This window comes from Sipha flava, unplaced genomic scaffold (genome assembly GCF_003268045.1).
Source record: "Sipha flava isolate LNK unplaced genomic scaffold, YSA_version1 101_pilon_pilon, whole genome shotgun sequence".
Taxonomy (NCBI): Eukaryota; Metazoa; Arthropoda; class Insecta; order Hemiptera; family Aphididae; genus Sipha; species Sipha flava.
In genome coordinates, this window is record NW_020271715.1 from 902 (window position 1) to 23,245 (window position 22,344).

Below are 22,344 nucleotides of genomic sequence, written 5' to 3' on the forward strand. Positions count from 1 at the left end.
GACCATATTATGGCCTTGTGGCCTGGTCATTTTATATTAGATTTTATTTACAAAATTAGTAAATGCGTCAACAATATTTTTGTATTAAAACTTTGAAACTATGAAACTATTGTACTTGGTAAATTATTAATAAAATTGTGTTACATTTTAATAGTTCCGTATGAATATGATAAAATATAGGTAGGGTTACCTTACGTCCGGACAGTCCAGATTTCAAACATCTGTCCGGATTGGCGTCCGGATTTGAAAAATGTCAGGATTTTACAAAGATAATCGTTTAACATTGTTATATTGATACAAAATGTTATATCAGGTGACAGATTTTCGTGTTCACTCTGTATAAATGTACAATATGTAATTAATTTTTTTTTATATATCATATTTGTATTGTTTTAACATATTTAACCTAATAACTCTTATGCAGTGGCGTAGCTGAGGGGAGGCTAAGGGGGCTATAGCCCCCCCCCCCATGGGCCATGTTTATATGTATAGTGTATCTATGTACTAAACTAGTATACTACTATTTTTATTTAAGTATTTTATACCTTTGTTATTAACTAAATTTTGACGATTAACGAATAACAGGTGTTTGTCTTTGTCGTAGATATTACAGATTACTAATACCTACTTCTGGTTTCTACCATGATTACCTCTATCCTATCCTTCTCATATTCTCTCTTACATTACTTATCCAAAAAAGTGATTAGCCCCTCCCATTTAAACATCCTGGCTACGCCACTGCTCTTATCATAGATCTAAGTAAAATTGTATTAATGAAATAACAATATTGTTTATTTTCAATTTTTACCTCCCTCCCTCCCGTGAAACGGAACTGATGTCCGGAATTGGTCTAAAAATATTATGGTAACCCTAAGTATAGGACATCAGATATAAAATTACAAAATATTACTTAAATATAGACAACAAATAAAATCAAAATCGACGACACGTCGTTGGTTATTTTTATAATTAAACATCCGAATACTGAGGAGTGTATGTATTATCTCAATACAAGTATACAATCCAACAGAACTAATTACCGAGAAATTGTAAATTACTGATTAGACGCCAGTTGAAACCTGAAAGTTGTATATCTTTAAGCCGGTTCCACACGACTCGTGTACTTTGCGAGCGTATACTCGGCGAGTGTACTTGCCAAGTTTGTACGATGTACGATGTTTGTAATTATGTTGCTCTTAAGGTACGTTTTCCTAGGAGCGCATTTTCTGAGCCGCAGAAACAGATCACGTCGACGTGATAGCTGTATCACGCCGAGGTAAGCGTAAAAGTGTTTACCTATAAAACTTAATCGTGGCGCGTTGAACAGTTCAGTTGACTACTAAATGTGTGATCAGTGTGTAGTGTATTTGTAATTAATTATATTGTTATTAATCATTTTGTAATTGCAATGAATCGTCTTGAAAGAAAGAAGAAAATAATTGCACTGCTTATTCTTCGACATGTAATAATCGATGACGAAAATAAAGAATATATGATCCATGAACATTGGAATTTAAGAAAGTCGGTAAGATTTATAATAGACAAGAAATGAAGGTATTTTCAAAATGTTGATAAATAACCACCTTGTTGATGAAGAACAACGACTTAAAAGTTATTTCCGAGTAACTCCTTAGATGTTTGCCTACATTTAGAGCCTAACAATATTCCTATAAAACGCTGCGCACAACTCAATAGACTCCCTCTCTCGTCAGTCGGCGAATTGCGCGGAGCTTATTGCACTGACATAGAACAACACATAAAATAACAAGCGCTCGTTAGAAAAACAGTGCAATTAATTTCAAAAGAAAAAGTGTGTCAAAATGCATCAACAATATTTTTGTATTAAAACTTTGAAACTATGAAACTATTGTACTTGGTACGATGAATTGATAGGTTAGGAATTTTAGGTTAGATTTTGAGATTATTTTATATTATATATATATATATATAAAAAAAAAAATTGTTAGCCTTAAATTTTAATGTTATGTTCATAGTAAATCGTATTTAACGCGTGAACTTTTGATTTTGTAAAAAAAATCTGTTGATGAGGACTATAATGAACATTCATTGATAAGTGACTCTGAAAATGAAGACCTAGAGATTATGGATGTTATGAAACCTTGTAATAAGTCTTGTAAAAATTGTGTAATATGTTGTTATATTGTATTAGTTAAATATAATTTATTTGCAAATGCTTTTACATCATGCTACATTAACTATAGCATATCAATACATTTTAACCCTCATCGTTACTCAAGTGGCTTGTGAAAGGTTATTTTCAACCATGAAGACTTGAGTCTTTTATGTTGATGGCCATTAAGAATACAATTCTGATGGAAATAGATAACAATACTATAATAAATGCAGTTGATGAAAAATCTAAGCTTCTATCTAAATTATTGTTATAAATTTATAAATATTTCTTATTATACAATTTTTAATTGTTTATTATAAATTAAAATTAATAAGTTTCTTTATTATAAATACATTTGTTACCAATAACTACATCTGAACCATTAAAACACAAAATATACGTTGTGCGGAATTCGGCTGCACACACAAAGCCGTCGTGTTTGATTGAATTGTCGAACCTGATATTAAACAAAAGTAGAAGTGGAATGAACTGTATATATGATAGGTGACTATGATGAGTTTGAGATGACCCTAACAAAGCGTAAAAAATAACCGGACTTAAAATGATAATAGTATAATCAGTATTTATTGCGTCGTTGCTGCAGATGACTAAACTTATTAATTAGGGTTAGTATAACGGCGCACGATCACAAATCGATCGGCGAAAACCAAATACAATAATACAAAGTATATTTAAACGCTTATATGAATATTTTTACGAGCATATTATATTGCTTATAACTGCACTGTCAACAAACGTTAGTCCTCTTAAGTGAAAATGTCATAATTATGCTTTAAGTTTTATTGAAGTAGACAATTTTTAAATGTCTATTGTCTCTTATTGTTATTTACATAAAATATTTAAATGGTTGCACTTTGGAGCTCCTTTAATATAATGATTAAAATTAGAAATTAAAAATTTATATTTTTTTGAATAAATATATTTCAACAGACAGTTAAAAAATAATTTAATTTATCTCTAAACATGTACTTCTAATTAATATTTTTTGTGAAACTTTGCAATAAAAAATCCGATAGAATCTTCTTTGGCATTCTCAGGACCGAAGCGCCTCACAAGTTCACAATTATTTTCACTTAATCCTACCTATAATCAATAAAACAAAAGTTAAAATAGAAATATTAAAGATATCATTATTGTAATTTACTTGAGTAATTCCAGAACTGCCAACTTGAGAATTTATTGCCATCAGTTCCATTTGTGGATACTTTTCAAGTACCCAAGCAACATTCTGTTCATTCTCTTCAATTGTAATTGTACATGTACTGTATACTAAAATACCACCAGGTTTAAGGAGATCAATAGCCTAAAATATATTAGGAAATAATATAACTATTGTAAAAATATAAAAAATTAATAATATAATTATATTTTAAATTAATGATTAAGTAAACTTTTGTAAGACTTACATTGATTAATAATTTCTTTTGTAGAGCTGGAAAACTTTTTATTAATTTTTCAAATGCTTCGATTTTAAGTAATGGCCGCTGTCCAAGATTGCTACAAGGTGCATCCAATAGTACACGATCAAATGATTCAACTTTAAATGGTGGTTTAATTTCACTTCCAATATTTTTATTATTTGAGTCAACACTAATCAGTGAATCAAAATGATGAATTCTTACGTTTTCTATTCCAAAATCATCACATCGTAGTTTTAATTTTTTTAATTTAGATTTTGATTTATCTAATGCATCTATTGAACCCTATGAATAAAATGTACTTAATTTTTAATTTTTTCTTTTGTAACCTCTAAACAATAATTCTTTCAGAAGATATCAATACAATATAATATATTAATACTAAATATGTTTTACAGTGATCTTAATAAATATTTAAATATTTTCTGTAAATTTAAAATTAAATTAAAGTAATATTTTTTATATCGAAAATTAACATTGCATTACTATACACTGTATAGTATACAGCTTATAAAACTATGTAAAATGGAAATGTATTTTTCAGTTATACTAAATAAAAATAATTTTACTTTCAAGAATAATCACTGTTTTCTCACAATTGAAGAATTACCCAACGAACTTACTTCATTCATTTTTTACTTGTTAAAAATATTGAAATTATATAATATATTTAGCTTTAAAGGTTATATTATAAACTCACTTTATTATTCATTAAAATTGCTAAATGTGTAGTCTTATTACCAGGTGCTGCACACATGTCCAATACTTTAAGATTGTTTTCATTCACATTAAGAGCATATCCAGTAACAATCGATGGCAAATTCTGTAGCATTCCATATTCATTGGGCAATGTGAATGATGGGACGCCTGTAATGGGATCAGTCATCTCTATAGCAATACCTCTAAAATGCAATAATTTATCCATTGTTTAAAATACATCAAGAACTCAACACACATTTTATCTTACTTAGGGTTCATATCACCACTAAATAATTGTCTACGATTCATCTTGGCAACACCATTACCAACAAATATTTTTAAAGGATTATCGTAGTATTTTTGATAACCTTTTTTACACCGTTGGGCTAAATCAGTATAAACTGATATAGTAGAACCAATTTTTATTTCTAAAAAATATTAATACTTTAGTTTTAGTTTTTTAAAACAAACCATTATTATGTGAACTATAATAAAATTAAAATAATATTAAATACATATAATGAATGTTGTAATAATTATTCAACAATTTTATCATCATAACAATACGATAGTTCACTACTATACTTACATTTTAATATAAATACATTTTTTTTAATTTTAACTATTAATTGTATCAACAATTTTTTATTTTGAGATATATATTACAAAAAACCACATATATAACAATTCTTACATAGATTAAATTATATTTTTTAACATACAAAATCTATCATTTTACCAGGTGTCATGGCCATGATCCCAGGAGCAAATATATGTGAGCCACGTAATGCAGATTGCCCAGTAGCAATATCAATTATAACTTCTTCGCTTTTAGGACTTAAATCAAGTAAAGAGTTGTCAATAGGTGAAACTTCTATACAATCGTTTAGCTGTGAATGTATTTTAACTGAAGGCTTATTTTCATTATTTCTAAAATATTTCAACTATAAAAAAAAGTATAATTATTAACCAACAAAATATGTTTTTAAATGTTTTTCCAATATAGAAATTAATTTTAAATACAATATTTTTTAGTATTTAACTAAATAATAAACCATTTTAAAACTGTAAACAAACAGAAAAGAAGACCTGAGATATACATTGTTCATTAACATAAATCAGTTGTTCTCAAACTTTTTTGTTTGCAGAGCCCTTATGTTTCTAAAAATTTTTTACAAAGCCAAGAAAATCAAGAATTTATACTCAAGACAACAATAATTATCAATATTCATATCATATTCAGAAAAACACATGGTCCAAAATTTGATTTTTTTTAGAAGCTCGGATTTTGTCATTTTTACGTTCTAGTGATAAATTTACTTCATTTCATTTCATGAAAATACCATCCAACTAATTAAGTCGGAATAACTAAATTTTATTAGTTGTAAATGAAATGGCTGTCGCTAAAACATACAATTTCTTGTACAATCCAAGTAATTATAGCACCGTTTTTCCTCGATAACTAAGAAATATAATAATATTTAAATTTAATTAATTTAGATATACCCATGGATCACTTAAACTTCTTTCACAGATTTCCATGACTCCACAAAACATAGTTAGAGAACCGCTGACATAAATAATTCATATAAGATACTTTACTTTCAACATTTGTTCATTTATGGATTTCATAACTTCTAGGGGTGTAACTTTTAAAGTGTTAACTCGGAAATAGGTCGTTAACGGTGCAGAACTTAACCATTGTGACACTTCCTGTGAACATAAACAACGCTATTTTAAAAATATAATACATACTAAACAATAATAAAAATATAAACAAAATGAAATGGGATTCATTCATAGGCGTGAGCACAGGGGCAGCAAGGGTGCTCTTGCTACCCTAGGACGGTTTGAATATATTTGTAAGGGCCGAACTGATCCAAGCTGGGCCACCACACCAGTAATACTTAATACAAAATAAGTTGGTTATCCAAAAAGTGTATTGCTACCAAGCTAATCTTTTCTGTGTTTAAACTGTAAATAGGCTTTGAAACTTAAAAGTGTTAACTTAATACTCATGTATGGGCCAGTAAAAATATTCGCTGCCCTAGACTTGAAACGATGCGCATACCTATGGATTTATTCAAACTGTAATCTACGTTTCTTTATTTGTGTACACGTATCAAAACATGAAATCGCAAATAAAACTCAGAAAACCCCTTTCAAGACGCCTATTGCACGAGCTCACAGAACGGTAACACGAGACCATACCCAAACCACCCTAGATAATATGGTGTAACAATCGAACGTTTCGATCTATAGCCTACATCAGTATTTCGGCATTTCATTTTTTCGCATGCTTAATGCTTAACGACTGGGAGTTAAACTGAAATCAAACGAAAAACAAAAAAAAATACAACCGAGATTTACCTACTTCGACTGATAAATTTCTATTTTTGTAAATGTTTTGTAATAAACTCATAAAGTATTCGTCCAAATTAAGCGGTCGGACGATTTTCGCTTGTCTCATCGTCATTGGCGTTCGGCGCGTACGCGACGGGAATGCGAGTGCAACAGATGTTCTGTGTACAAAAAATAAATATCTTTCGAACCGAAGGAGCTCGGAAAACGTGACGAAAGCCGCGTCAGATATCGGGCGACGATCCACCGTCCACTACGACGGCAAGATCACAGATTATATGAACATTTTATGCGATATATTTCGCATAATCCGCTTGCGGAAAGACGACGGACGGTCGAGGATCGAAAGTAATTTTCGGAAAATTAACGATCAACGACGGTACCTTACTGCTGGACAACAACGTCGGAGACAGAATGCACATTTACCAACCTAACCTTACAAATAAGTTACGTGATAAGACCGCAGAATGTATATTATATATATTTACAAATGTTTCATGTATTTTGTGATAAGACTGAGAGCGAGGGGCGCACATTTGAATGCGTTCCGGGTGAACGTACGGCGAGCATTTGCACCGCATCTCACTCGACTTGCTAAAGTCTCGATTACACTGAGCGATTGTACACGCTAGTCGCCGGCGAATTAACTCGCTGCGACCAAAGTCGCTCAATGTAATCGCTCTAGTCGCTTACTCGCCGCGTGTTGAATACTCGCTGCTCGCCCGCGATTAAAGTTGACGGCCGGGCTACTTTTTTCACTACTCGCTGGCTATTTTAATCTCTGACGAGTGAAATCGCTATGTGTAATCGACATGGCTAGCAAAATCGCTAATGTACTCGCGACTAGCAAGTAGTAACTAGTAGTGGTTGCAACTTTCAAGATGTCAGATGCTGTAGTTCGCGCAGGTGTTGTTGTTATATCTATGTTATTTTCATACATTTTTAAAAAATCAATTATATTATTACTGTTCCACTTCATACTTACAAAATTCAAACTTTAAATATTAACCACAGATAACTTATAACCAAATTATTAAACTAATTAATATTAATATATTTGTTAAAATCGTATGTATACAACTTGTGACACGCGCAAATACGTGACTATACTAGCTGTAGTGTAATCGGACAGGTCACTACACGCTTAGTCGCGCGCGACTTTGTTCGCTGGTAAGAAGCGAGTAAATTCGCCCAATGTAATCCACCCATAACGAATCCGTAAATGCCGTCAAGTATTGTTCGATGATAAGTATTACGTTATGTTTAATTAAAATAAATAACCGGTACCGTAGAATTCGTTTTTATACGCTCACGAGTCCCATTGTTTGTGTACCGCAAAGCGGTTAAGAATTTACTATAGTTTTTAGCTGCACAGTAGTGTTGAAACTGATCAATGGGACAGGTAAAGAAAAATGTTAAAAAATATAGATATCATCTGTCCTAAAATAGAGTGTATTAATTTCCAGCTATTATTTATAAATAATATTAAGGCGTAATTATATACATAACAATTTAAGGGTAGAAAAAATTTCTTGAAAAGTGTTTACAAGCCATAAGAATATTATTTACCCATCAATACTTATTAGTCATAGTTTCATTACCAAGGCCAAGAACATATCGAGTTTGCAGGTTTTCATGTTGTGCAAAGGTTATTTCCCAAGTAGAACAAATTGCATATAATTAATAACAAAACAATACCAAAAAAATTTCCATCTGTTCATCAAATTTTAAGCCATTTTAACATTTTATATTAGTTTGTAAATCATAGAATTCAATTAGAATTATCTTAATTACTTTCAGTGTCATAAGTCTAAAACTATATTTATAATAATGCATGTTTTAAAAAATGACTTTCTATATACTTATTGTTTCAGCAAATACAAGATCTAATGTAAATATTTATCCATTAATCAATAAACTACAAAAGAATGTTTGATGTCACATGAACAGGCTTGAAAATAAAAATGCAATCATTCTTAACAACAAAAATGTATTGTCATTATTTTCCTGTTTACTTATAGTTAAAAAATGTTAATTCAATTATGATAAAAGTTCCAAATTCAAAAATCTTAAAACCAGTTACTTTGATAATCTATGATGAGTTGCGAATTATTTAATACTTTAATTGATTAATAAGTGATTAACATAAATTAAAATTCATAAAAAATAAATTATATGAAATAGTCATTAAAAGAGAAAACATAAAATTGCTCTTACATTTTCAATTGTATTATAATAAATATCTATAATTTTTTTTATAAATGAACAATAGTTGTTTGTACTTTTAAACTTAGTTAAATTAATATTTTGTATAAGTTCAATTTTTTTAAAACTTTTAAAGTTTTCATAAACCAAAAGAACATAAAATAAGTTATTTATTATAGAATACTGAATTAACACGTATACATCTTGTCTTATAAGTAACAAGGAAAATTTAATTGGAATTTTTCTTAAACTTTATAGTTTATAATAAGTTAAATAGTATAACAGCATTTTCATTCTTCAAATACATTGAAAACAACTAGCCAAATTCATAAATGTTATTTTACAATTTACATCCCAGTTGAGACGATTACCTGTCTATAATTCCATAAGACAATTTAATTATATTTAATATATAGAATACTATAAACTAAACAATGATTTAAGGACAAGTTCAATGGAATCAAAATGATAAAATAACATATAACAACAAACAGCATTGAAATTATACTTAAAAAAGGAACTTTTAAAATTGATATTATAAATAAATAAAAAATGGTAATTTATGAATAACTAACTAGATACGATGATTTGATTGAAATTATGTTTTTTTTAAAATAAATAATTATGAATTTGGCTTATGTTTGTCAACACCTAAATTCCTTATGGGTTTCATCAAAATAATTGTCTTAGAATGTTTGTCCAGCTTCCTTGTAAGTAGTGAAAATTTTCTCAATGGAGTTGATATAAGCAGCTGTACGCAGGTCAAGACCCAAGTTGTATTTCATGGCAGTTTTCATGATAGCTCGAGCTGAACGTTCCATTGTATAGTCTAAACCAGAGTGCACTATATCTTTTTCAGAAGCACCTGAAATACGCTTCTGGAAAGATTCAGAAGGAGTAACTGGAATTCTTCCTCCTACACGACCGAAACGACGTTCTAGTGATTCTTGCACAGATTCTGAAACATAAGTTTAATAATTATAATCATACTAAAAATAAATACTTTCATGTATTTTTTACCCAATAAATGATAGTTTGATTCCCGCTCATATTTGAATGTTAAACGACCATATGAAACATGGTTTAAATTCTTTAACCATTCAAAAAATGAAACAGTTACACCACCAGCATTTATATATAAATCTGGCACAATCAAAATATTACGATCAATTAAGATTTTGTCAGCAGCCGGGGTTGTTGGGCCATTAGCAGCTTCACCAATAATCTGAAAACATTAATTTTTTTATGAAGGTAATGCCCCAATGGGTGATCAAACATAATCAGTACCTTTGCTTGTATTTTATGAGCATTAGCTGATGTAATGACTTTTTCTGTGGCAGCAGGTACAAATATATCACAAGGTTCATACATAAGATTTTCTCCTGTATAAGGTTGAGCACCTGGGAAACCTACAATAGTACCATTGTCAATTCTCCAATCTTCTAATGCCTGAAACAATAATTTACTATAAAAATCATCATTTAAAATCACATACACATGGTATAATTATTTTTGTGAATTTAAATTACTTTGGGATCAATTCCATCTGGGTTGTGAATAGCACCATCATGTTCAATTACACCAATACATGTGGCACCTGCTCTATGTAAGTAACGCATTGAATGTAGACCAACATTACCAAATCCCTAGAATAATAATAAATGTAAAAGTATTGAATAAAAATAATTATTATTAGGACCCAGATTTAAATGCATTTGTATTGTTTTTTGTAATAATACAAAAAGTAGCTAAATTAGCTACAAGTTTGAATTATAACCTATAGATCCAATGTACACAGTTTTATTTTGCATATTTTTGTAGATTTTATCTTACTATTTTGAAGCTTCCACCCACACGTAGTTATGGCTTGTAAGGAATTTGTTTTCTTATATTACCCATGTTATTTAATAGCTTCAAGATAAAGATAACTTAGTCAGGATTAATTCTGGTAATATGTATATTGAATAGAATTTTGTAAATTATATTTTAGTTGTATTTAGCTATAGTGTGTATTTGTTTTACTTATTAAAATATCAAAAGTATAATTGTCTATTCGTAAATACGTTGAGGAAATTGTAGAATTTTTGCATCTGACAGGGGAATTATTTTTTGTAAAGTATGTGAGTCAAAAGTTAAATTAAAATTAATTTTAACAGTATAAAGAGTTTTTATTTTAAAATTTATCCAAGTCTTTAGTCTCAACAGTAACTCTCTGATAACTTTGAAATTCTAAAAAATATACTAAATATGTTTAAAATGATTTTCATTCAAGAATTTATAATTAGATGAAAGAATGTTTAAAATGTTTCAAAATTTAACATACAGTTCAATATAACATACAAATCACAATTTAATTATTTCAACTAGATATTTAATACATTTGTATGTTCAATATTAATTATTTACATTTTTAAACTAAATAAATTTAACTAATATGCATTTTTCTTTACAAAGTTTTATGATTATGAGTGCACAAATGAATGCATATTACGTACATTTTTAGTGCATATAATTCCAGACCTAATTATTATAATTTAAACCTACTTGAACAATAAAGGTTTTTCCACCCCATCCTGGTGTGGTACCAATTAAGCTCATATAATTTGCCTCCATGATGAAATTTTCTAACCCATGAAAAACACCTCTACCAGTAGCTGATACTCGGCCATGAATACCACCTTGATTAATTGGTTTGCCAGTTACACAAGCATGTGCGTTTATGTCTAAATGACCTATAAAATAAAAATAAAAATACTTATCAGTAATACACATTTACAATAAGAATAATTAATGAAATATTTGAGAGTATTTTATTTTTAAAATTAAAAATTTTAAATATAATAAAACTAATCATTTAAGTTAAACATAACTATAAAAATAGAAAAATATATTTTTATGTATAATTTATAATAAAATTAGTTATTATAAAAAAATTAAACATTACCTATAGTTTTGGCATATGTATCAGCTATCCATGACATTTCACGTTCACCAGTTCCCATATCTGGAGCTGGTACATCTACACCAGGTCCTAAAAATACAAGAAATATTTAAAGAGATCAAATATTTTAAGACATAATTTTGTATTTTTCATAATTTAAAACTAAGTTAATAATAAAACATGACTTATATAAATATTACATAAAAATAAGATCACTGGAACGCTTCATTCATTTATAATTTATTTTTTATTAAGACCCTATATTAGTCAATGGTCCTATTATGATCAATTGAGTTCAATCTTTTTATTAATATTTAGCCATTTCCTAAATTGTTTCTCACGCTGTGGTTTGACATAGTTTTGCTCTGAGGTCAAATCACCATATTTGACAACTGGTTTTAATTTTTGTCAACTATATTTTTAATTACTAAAATTAATAATTATTAAAAGTTATATACTAACCAATAAATCCTTTTTTTGCCAATTCCAATGTGAAACGTCTGGTAATTTGTTCCAATTCGTTTTCTGAATAAATTTTTGGATTTATTTTAATACCGGCTTTAGCTCCACCAAATGGTACATCAACACATGCACACTTGAAAGTCATCAAAGCAGCTAAAGCTTTAACTTCATCACGAGACACATCCAAAGAAAACCGTATACCTAAATACACAACCTTAAGTATATAGCTCTTGAAATTATAAAAATCTTATATATTCAATAATTTACAATAGTATATTTATTTATAATTATAACTATGATAGACTATCTATAAAATTTTAAAATAGAGTTATTAAATAAAAATGTTTGTTTATATTTGAATTATTATATATTAAATTATACTTCAAACCACAATACTGCAATGAATAGAAAAAACAAAATAAAAAATAAATTGACTACCTACTATAAAATCTTTGATCAGCTTTATTAATACTTTTTGTTTAATTATAATTCTTTTTTAATACACAATTAACTAATCAACTTTCATTAAGTATTACATAAAATTACTATTTATTTATAACAAATATTGTGATTAAAATATGTATTCACTTTTATGGAAAATTAAATTTTCTTTATAAATTTTTTATTCCTTTAATAACCTAGCAATTTTTTAATATTACTTAATATGATGAAAAAAATATGACTGTACATTAACAACAAAATAAAAGATATGAAAATCTCTAAACATCACCCAAAATTAATGTTTAAGAGCCTTATAAATTTAAATATTCAAATATATTTGAATTATTACCTTTGTCAATAAGATTTTAATGTATTTTAGTTAATTATTTTATTAAAATTATAATAGATATATCTTGAGTTCAACAATTATTACTTGATGTTTCAAAGGTATTATTAAATTAAAATACACATGTAATGTCAGATTAGCCTTACCTTTTAATTATTGGATTAAGACAAATATACTATAAATAGTATCTTATCTAAAAAGAAACTAATTAATTTATATATTTTGCACTGTATATAGTAGATAATATGTACTTTTTGTGTTAAGACTTTATTAGAAATTAAAATTTAAAATATTTAATAACTGAATATAATCACTAATAGATAAATTTCTGAACAACCAAACAACAGTTTTAATATAGATCATGTTTTTTTTTATAGAATTTAATGTAAATCCAAATAAATTTAACAAACATTGTTCATGTTTTTGATAAATTAATTTATTCACAAATATTATTTGTAAATAAAACGAGCCACTACCTACAAATAACTTTGTGTTTTCTTAAACACTCAAAGAAAATGTTTACCATGTACCTAATAGTTAAAATATTTTTAGTTTTAAAAATAAAATGATTAATTAATATCATTAAATATTGAAGTATATTTAATGACTATTGGTAGCTACTTATTAAGTAAAAACTAGTGTATAAAAAATAATTACACTTTATATTTTAAATATAAACAAGACTTAATTTAGTCAGGTTATTAATAACTTCTGAAAAAATTTATTTTTAATTTCAAAATGAAAAAGTATATTCTTATGAAACATGATAACCACTTACAATAGTGTAATTTTATGAAAACAGTGAAAATACCTAAGTTATACAAATGTCATGATTCTGCATCGTTTTGTAAAAATACCACAATAATAATATATTTACGATTTTGCCTAACAAATATAATATAAAAGATACCAATTGTGGTATTCTTCACTTACCTCCTTTACAAGGTGTCCTATGTGTACTGTGTTGTGCACGATATCCAGTAATCATCTCGTAATCACCGCTATCCCTACGAACCGGAAAAGAAGTCTCCAATATGTGATCGCAGGGTTGCATGCCCAGCAGAATTCCCTTTACTTTTTTCCTCTTGTCTTCCACAGACATCTTGGCTTTGATGTCTTCGACGAGCTTGTCCTCGGCAACCTGACACGCGCGGTGGAAAAAATACTCGACCATGTCGAAGAACCGCGGGTTCTCAGCTGTGGGCACGTCTTTCAGATGGTCGGGCATTTCGTGCAGTCCACGGACCGACGACGCAGACGCCGTCCGGAGAACGCTTTCCGAGACGTTGCGTCCCAGGCGACCGATATTGTACATGGCTGAAATGTTATTCGGAACACGCGGACCACGAGTTACTAGGTTCGGTTGTATTTAGGCACACCTACCGAAAAAAAACGAGTGGAAAAAAAATTAGCAAAAGGTTAATGGGCGAAAATTGAAAAAAAAAGAACATGAAACGGGCAAGAGGACGTGCATAACTACGACGGAACCATCACGTACCTGGGAGTAGCGGTGTTGACGAGGTATGCAATTGCCGGTGTATTGTGTGTCCGATTTCCTGCGATTGCCGGACGGAAGAGAGACGATAGCTTCTAAAGCTCGGTATGTGGTGTATCACGTACGATTGGTATTCGGTCTGGCAATTTTGCAAAAAAAAAAAAAAAGAATAATAATAGTTGTAAATATATTATATATATATATACGATTAAAGGAGCGCCAGAAGGAGGGGATTCAAATACGAAAATTGCGCGCGCGCTTGCGTACTGAGCAAGTACGCCGGTGGCGATGCATAGAGTTATAATAATGGTAATAATAATAATAATAAGTTACCGAATGCGGGAAGCCGTGGAGGTCCGAGGTTAAAACAAATTAGGAACGTAGGGCTTACGGACACGCACGTTATCAGAAACGGAAGATGCGTTATCAGTTTATTATTTTGTGAATGATAACGTAGCGTTATCACGACGTGCAAAGTACGAGAGCGGTGATCAATTTGGCGGGAAATTTGCATGCGGGATAATGAATGTGTGGCCCGTGATAACAAACCAATTGCTCTCTCTCAAGGCCCAGTCTGGTATAGGATATGAATGAGCAACAATAAACGGCTTTAGAAACGCGTCAATGTAACTTCTTGAACAGAACGAACAGCCGTTACACAACGTGCGTTTGTAGACGCTACGAACAAAATCATGGACGACGCCGTGAAACACTTGGAACAAGTTGTGAGTACTTAGTTCATGCAGCTCATATTGCTGCACCCCCTATCATATGTCTTATGTATCTGAGTGTATAACCTCTTGGCGGCGGAAACGTTTGTTATTTTCGTAGTTATAAGTCTAATCTAATTTCCATTGAAATGGACAAATCTTTCTACCTCTTTAACGGCTGACTTGTTTTTAATATTTGTAATTGTATGTGCCAGATGTCCGTTCTAATGGACTTAGGTTTTTAGATATTATTTTATTTTTTTTACTTATGGTAAACTTATATTAATAATTTTTTTACAACATTTTGTTTATTAGTTTATTAATTAAGTAATTTTATTATTTTTGTTAAAACAATTATATATTTATTTGACTCATTTATATACTAACAAGTTTTCCACTTTAACAAACTATACTTAATATTTATATTTATATAAATATTTTAGACAAGAAAGTTTAATTTTTAATTTACATACACATAAATGTGTATTCTTATTAAATTTGAAAATAATAAATTATATTTAAATAATTGTTATGTATTATTTTAAACAATGTCCTTTGGAATAGACATTCGGCTTTAATGATTACAATATTTTTTGACAATTATGAATTCAAATATATTTACTTCTGGAAATGCCTATTGTGGCTAATTTTAATTTTTATTATATTATCATATGTCCATGACCATTACAAGTTATTTTTGTTCTGATGATACTATTTATTATTTGATTAGCTGTTTTTGTAAATAATTCATTAGTATAAACTATTTAATCAGTTTTTCAGTGATATTGTGTATTAAGTTCATTGTAGATGTGCATACCGAAATTTTATAAATTTTAAAATGTTTCGTTAAAATTTATTAGTTCAAAATCAACAAGATCATTATTTATATTTTAAGAGATTAATTATTTTAAATAAAAATCTTAAAAGCGTAAAATTAAAATTTTGTTGTACTAACAATTACCTAATGTCCATTGTAATGGACACTTTTCAGCGAATATTTTATATGTGATAGGATAACAATTAAAATGTTTATATTATTTATTATTGTTCCTTATCATATCTAATTTGGGGTTATAACATCATATCATGTAAATTCAGTAAAAAAAATGGCCAGGTACTTGGGGGAGGTAAATATAAATGTCCATTGAAATAGACATTAGGTGCCAGTAGGATAAAATTATGAAAACTATTCCCAAAAATTACCTGTAGAATTGATTGTTTTTGCCTAGGTGACCAGTATGGAAAAAAGAATTGACACATTGAGTTGGAAGATTAAGAAATTCGAACTGGTGCTGTTTACAGACATTGAGATATCTGAATCTGTAAGTTCAACATTAATTATTTAACTGTACTGGAATTTTAATACTTTACTGAGCACCCTGTATTTTTTTATTTCTCTTTTTGAAACTTATGCATGTACTTCAATGTTTTAAAAATGAAAGTGCAAATGATAATTGGTTTCAATTTTTTGTTTCAAAGTTATATTATGTATTATGAAATTGACATATTTTCAATGATGCTAATGTATTAATACAATTCAATACATAATATTTGTCTTGAATGTCATTAGCTATTTATAGTATAATGGTTGTAGCTCATAATATGATGCAAGTGTATTGGACTTGTAACTAACATTTAGGGTGCTCTGTAAAGTAAAAATATACCAATTATTTCTGGATATAATTTATCTTATAATATATCAAGTTCCAATCTTCATTTTCTATTTACTTCATTTTAAAGTAAAATGTGCTTTGAATTAAAGCTATAGATATAGCATATTGTATGATGAATATATTTATAAATGAATGTAAACTTTATTAGATAAGACATAAGTAGACTGCTCACCATGTGAGTTATCAGTGCACACAGTTTTCTGTTCTATACAATGTGTATATCGATATTTTTAAGATGGTTTAACTGCAAGAAGTGAATAATTTCATGAATAATTTTCAAAAAATGTTATATTCACTTTAAAACTATCACACCAACTCTGTAACCTCTCTGCTAAAAAATACAAACCAATCGATAAGAACTTCAACTATAGATAAAAATATTTATTTAATAATTGTATTAAATTTAGAGCCTTTATTTAATCAATTCTGATTTGTATGATAAATATAATTATGTATTTCCTAATAATGAATGAAAGTGTTTAGAGAAACAGTACGGAAGAAGTTTCTTTGTTATTTTTTGGTTAAAAAATGAGTTAAATACATATTTGGTAAAGTTGAGCTAATTTTAAGGAAATCTAATTTTTGAAATAATCAAATTCATGAGATTAAATAAACTGAACATAAGGCTAAAAGAAGTGTTTATGAACTACTTATATTAATAGTGATTCTTTCATATACCATATCATCAGTAAAATAATAAATTTAGCTCTACAAATAATAAAAAAATCATAAAATAATAGTAGGTAATTTATGATCAAGATATAGTCTATCTTTTCTTGGAATAAAAATCTTCAATTAAAATGAAGTATTAGAAAATTTAAAAAATAAGTTCTGAATTTTACAATAAGTTAACAGAAAAGTTTGTTGAGAATATAGAATTGATTTAATATGTAAATAAAAAAAAAAAAGTTAGTAATAACATTGTTAATAATATATTATATTATAGTTGACTCTAAATTCAATGATAATAAATACTTATTTTGACATATTCTCAATTAAAATTCTTGAAATATTATATATACTACAGTATATAACTACAAATTAATATATAATATATATTATCTGATAGACTAGTGGTAACCAACTATGCTCTGCTATCAGTTATTAACCAACTTACTTAATTATTAAAAAATACTAAATTCACATTTAACTAAAACTATGATGTAGGTATATAAAATATAAATAAATGTATAATATATATGTTTTCATTGATCATAGTCAAGAATAAATAAATAATTTGATTCATTACCGCACATTTAAATGTGCAATAGAAAACGCAATAAATTGTGTTTAAAATGCCTATACCAAATATTCTATTAACTTAAAGGAAAAATTTTCAATTCTTAACTAGCCAATAATTTTTTTTGTTATTAGTAAAAACTGGTTGGTGGTCACTGTGATAAATACATAGTATATTAATTATTATAAAATCATTTATTTAACTCAATTTTAAATATTTACACATATATAATTAAAACGTTACATTTTAACAAATTTATCATATTATCTTTGGTCCCTTCACGATCTTGAGATATAATAAAACAAGATATTATATCTAATTATATGTTTCCAAATTGCTTATTATTGGCTAATCAATTAACTTAAATAAACTTAACTTAATTAAAAAAATCTTAATAAGCCAAATTAAACAATAAATTTCAATTAAGTTGACGACCTTTATGTATTTCTTTTCTAAGTATATATTATAAACTATATTTGTAAATTATTCAATACGCATCAACTGCACTAAAAATTAAATCAATATTTTTACTTCAATTAAATTACGATCATCAAAAGCACCTGCAATTATGACCTCGATATAAAGGTAGTCTTATTAAAAAGGTTATTTGTTCCTTTAACACTTGACTTGATGGAACCAAATAAAAAAAAAATTATCGTTGCATATAAAAGTGACCGTTAGCGGAAGTTTTACTAAGCTTATTTATGGTTATACATAATGTTTTGTAATTGTGTCATTAGTTAGTTCGATTATAATTTGTTGCATCAACTATTAAGTTTATTTGTATTACAGTTTTGTATAAAACATTCTTTGAAAAATACTATGCTAATATCTATGAGATAATCAACTGCTACGAAAGAAATTGATTGGTGGGTGTGTAGGAATACTAGGTAGGGCCAAACTAATCTTTTTTCATGATTGTATATAATATGATATGAAAATTTCAAACATATTGAAACATCAATTCAAAAAATTATGAAAATTGTTTATGATTTAAACATTTGCGACGTAAAATAATTATTATATATAATATTATATTCTTTCAAATTTAAATACGGCACCGTTATCACGGTTGGTTTTGAGTAAAATGTAGATACATTACTATGCGGTAATTTGGAATACTAAATTGCTAACATCATCGTTTGCATCGGTATTCAATTTTCAATTGATTCATAGACTTACTGTATAGTCTACAGTGTAATTATGATTTTAGTAAAATATTTTTAAACTGTAGATTATAAAAAAAATATATACTTTTTTAGTGTTTGAATTGTATCGTGTGTACCTAAAAATTGTGACATAAGTCATACCTAATTGTAATCGTTTGTTAAAACTAAAACTCTTAATACCATAAATTATAAATTTTTGTTTAAATAAATTGTACTGAAAGTTATCGACTCCTATTTATGATGCGATTCCTATTCACGCGTCTACAGGATTCAAATTTTAGCCGCGCGCCACTAGTTTAATAAATGTATGTGATTCCTTCAACAGCCACGGACTCGCGCGTATCTGTGACTGTAGAATAATAAATTCTTGGAAAGGTGTCTAAATGCGGATTTTTCTGAGTAGAAAAATCAGCTTATTGAATTTCCTCTATTCGATTCCAGACGTAAATTAATTAGTCATAAAAAAAATTTTATGAGAATGCTAACAAATCATTTTGTTTATCTAGCTGAAAACTGATGAACTTCAGTTTATTTTGAAAGACAATATTCGTTTGTTAGCGTGTTCTTCATTTAATCTTTGTATGGGAAGTAGATTTAATAATAGTTGTTCTTTTTATTTAAAAACATGCTAAAATTATAAAATATTAACAACACGTGTTAATTTTTTATATTTATTTTCGTTTATTATTAATATTTTGTACAAGGTATGCTGCACACTATCTAGATTTGTTTAATAATTATTATTCTTCGCGGTTGCATAGAAATCCGTACCCAGGCCGCGGGGCCAAAAAAACAGCATGGTTGAAATTTTAATCACGCAAAGCTGCGACGCATCTGTAGACGCGTGAATAAGAACCATAAGAATTATGAGTTGTATATTAATAAATATGAATTTCAGGTACGTAATTTATTAATTTGGTGTTTAATGTTTATGATTTACAGTACCTATTTATTTATTAACTCCAAATATAATTTGTTTATAAACTCTCAATATATCCAATGACTATATTTGTTGCATCTTTCATTTTAATTATTATACTATTTTAATTTTCATTTAGTGTAGAATTATGTCATTGATGACCAATTTAGCCAGAACGTGCAATAAGTACGACGAATTATTATCACGGGTTGCCCAACATAAAAAAGAACAACTTGAATTCACCGAATCATTACAAATGCATGTAAACATAGTAAAAAACAAAGTACAAACCTTAAGGGCACTTGTAACTAATGGTAGTGCTGATAGAACGAATGGATTATAAACTTGTATACAAGTTATAATTCTAATATAAATATATATTATACATTAAGTATTTTTTTTATTTGTAAATGTGAAGATTGACTTTTAAATAATATTCTTATATACTATTTTTACAGGATTAAATTATCTTTATTTTTAAAATCATAATCATATAATGTTACCATTGTTGTAACTATGTATTCACAAAATGTAAGCTAAAATTTATAATTGTTTTATATAATGTGATATTCAAAATTTACTTTGAAATTTGTGCTTTTTGTTAGCGAAATTGTATTTTATTATATTATTTTTGTAATAAATTTGAAAAAATTTGAAGTAATCTTGTATATTTGTTCAGTGTCCTTGAATTGTACATAACAATCATCGCCCATCAACTGACAGTATGTTATTAATGCTTCAACTTGTAGGTAGGTACTGTGTATTATAACCTTGAACCCACCATTTATACAATAGAATTCCTATTGGATGAGATAATACTTAGTGCGCTTTTGTGTACCGAACGAATATTTTATTTTAAAAAGTATAACAAATGCAGCTTTTAAAAAATAAAATATTCGTGTGAATCACTTAACTGCCTTCAAATTAAAATTGAAGTTACTGCTAGAAGGTGGCATTGGAATCCCTATTTTATAATAATTCACAATGCGTTCGAATATCGAGAGTTTCCGCGGTATTATGAATTTTCTTAGTAACAGTGAACAGAAAAATGGTACAAACCGTGTTTTAAACGTCTGATTTTTATTGTTATATGTGTTAAATTGTTAAAAAAATATTGAATCTCAGAAATCTTCAATATTTTATATATGTAGCGATGTTCTTACAGGTTAGCGACCGTCGAGTAAAAATTTAAGATTTTATCGGCTTCTGTAAGACCTTACTGTCGGCTATTCGCCTCTCAATAATTATGATTTTGCATAACTATTAAGATAGAGTACTTGTATCTAAAAAAAACACTAAATATGCAAGCACTTATGTACTTAAAAACCCTGTAGTATGCACTAAAAATATGCTGTTATATTTTTTTGAAGCTATTTATTTATAATATATATATATAAATAACTTAAATAATGCGTAACATTAAATCGTTTTTCACATCTTACTTTAATATCACAATACTTACAGCATAAGATTTGATCGTTGGTTAAAAACACATAGCCACCAAATTCCTACAAATAACTTTTCAACCGACTGTTAAAAGACTATTTTTCGGCATTTTAATGTTAAAATAAAACACAAAAACGAGAAGCTGACACGAATTACGAATAGACGCACACACACAAACCGCAGAACTAAGGCTTAATGACTATAATATTAAATTATTTACGAATACTGACAAAAATCATTGCAATGAAATTTTTTGGTATCGTTAACGTCCAATCAGAAAATGTTTGATGTAAGTTAACTGTTTTTAAATAAAATTAATCTAATCGCCCATCCTGGAGACGTATTACTAGAAAAAACGTGCGTCTGCGATCAGTCAACAACCATATTATATGATCAAAATGTAATATTATTTTTTATTATTTTAACTCGACAATATTTTGTTCGTACATCATATAAAATAAGAATGTTGGCGGAAAAGTATTGATGACATGATCAATTATTTGAAATATACATCTAAAAATATAAAATGGAAAAAATATGCCCTTAAAAAAAAAAAAAACTAGAATTATACATCTCCTATATGCAAAATAAAATTTGAAGACTAGCTTCGTGAAAGCATGAAACATATTTGTTTCATATTCTAATATTTTTGTGATTGTGCAAA

General features: G+C 27.9%; 3 protein-coding genes across 4 annotated transcripts; 1 reads left to right on the forward strand and 2 right to left on the reverse strand.

Annotated features, from left to right (window-relative positions):
• Nucleotides 1–3,084: 3,084 nt before the first annotated feature.
• Nucleotides 3,085–7,059, reverse strand: LOC112680900 (putative methyltransferase NSUN6). 2 transcript variants are annotated; one of them, XM_025551139.1, is made up of 8 exons: nt 6,647–7,059; nt 5,875–5,985; nt 5,012–5,216; nt 4,541–4,700; nt 4,274–4,475; nt 3,562–3,858; nt 3,300–3,458; nt 3,085–3,238 (listed from the first exon to the last, which is right to left on the reverse strand). In XM_025551139.1, exons 1-8 carry the CDS (start codon nt 6,746–6,748, stop codon nt 3,131–3,133), a joined length of 1,344 nt encoding a protein of 447 aa, XP_025406924.1. In that variant the 5' UTR covers nt 6,749–7,059; the 3' UTR covers nt 3,085–3,130. The 2 variants fall into 2 exon arrangements, with proteins under 2 accessions (XP_025406924.1, XP_025406933.1); XM_025551148.1 differs by having other exon boundaries at nt 6,643–7,059.
• Nucleotides 7,060–9,047: 1,988 nt separating this feature from the next.
• LOC112680629 (glutamate dehydrogenase, mitochondrial) lies at nt 9,048–14,945 on the reverse strand. Its single transcript, XM_025550799.1, has 10 exons — nt 14,857–14,945; nt 14,527–14,662; nt 13,962–14,407; nt 12,242–12,442; nt 11,783–11,869; nt 11,383–11,570; nt 10,368–10,484; nt 10,126–10,287; nt 9,859–10,063; nt 9,048–9,796 (listed from the first exon to the last, which is right to left on the reverse strand). Exons 3-10 carry the CDS (start codon nt 14,341–14,343, stop codon nt 9,525–9,527), a joined length of 1,614 nt encoding a protein of 537 aa, XP_025406584.1. The 5' UTR covers nt 14,344–14,407; nt 14,527–14,662; nt 14,857–14,945; the 3' UTR covers nt 9,048–9,524.
• Nucleotides 14,946–15,048: 103 nt separating this feature from the next.
• On the forward strand, nt 15,049–20,667 carry LOC112680635. Its single transcript, XM_025550805.1, has 3 exons — nt 15,049–15,248; nt 16,463–16,555; nt 20,374–20,667. Exons 1-3 carry the CDS (start codon nt 15,216–15,218, stop codon nt 20,575–20,577), a joined length of 330 nt encoding a protein of 109 aa, XP_025406590.1. The 5' UTR covers nt 15,049–15,215; the 3' UTR covers nt 20,578–20,667.
• Nucleotides 20,668–22,344: the final 1,677 nt, after the last annotated feature.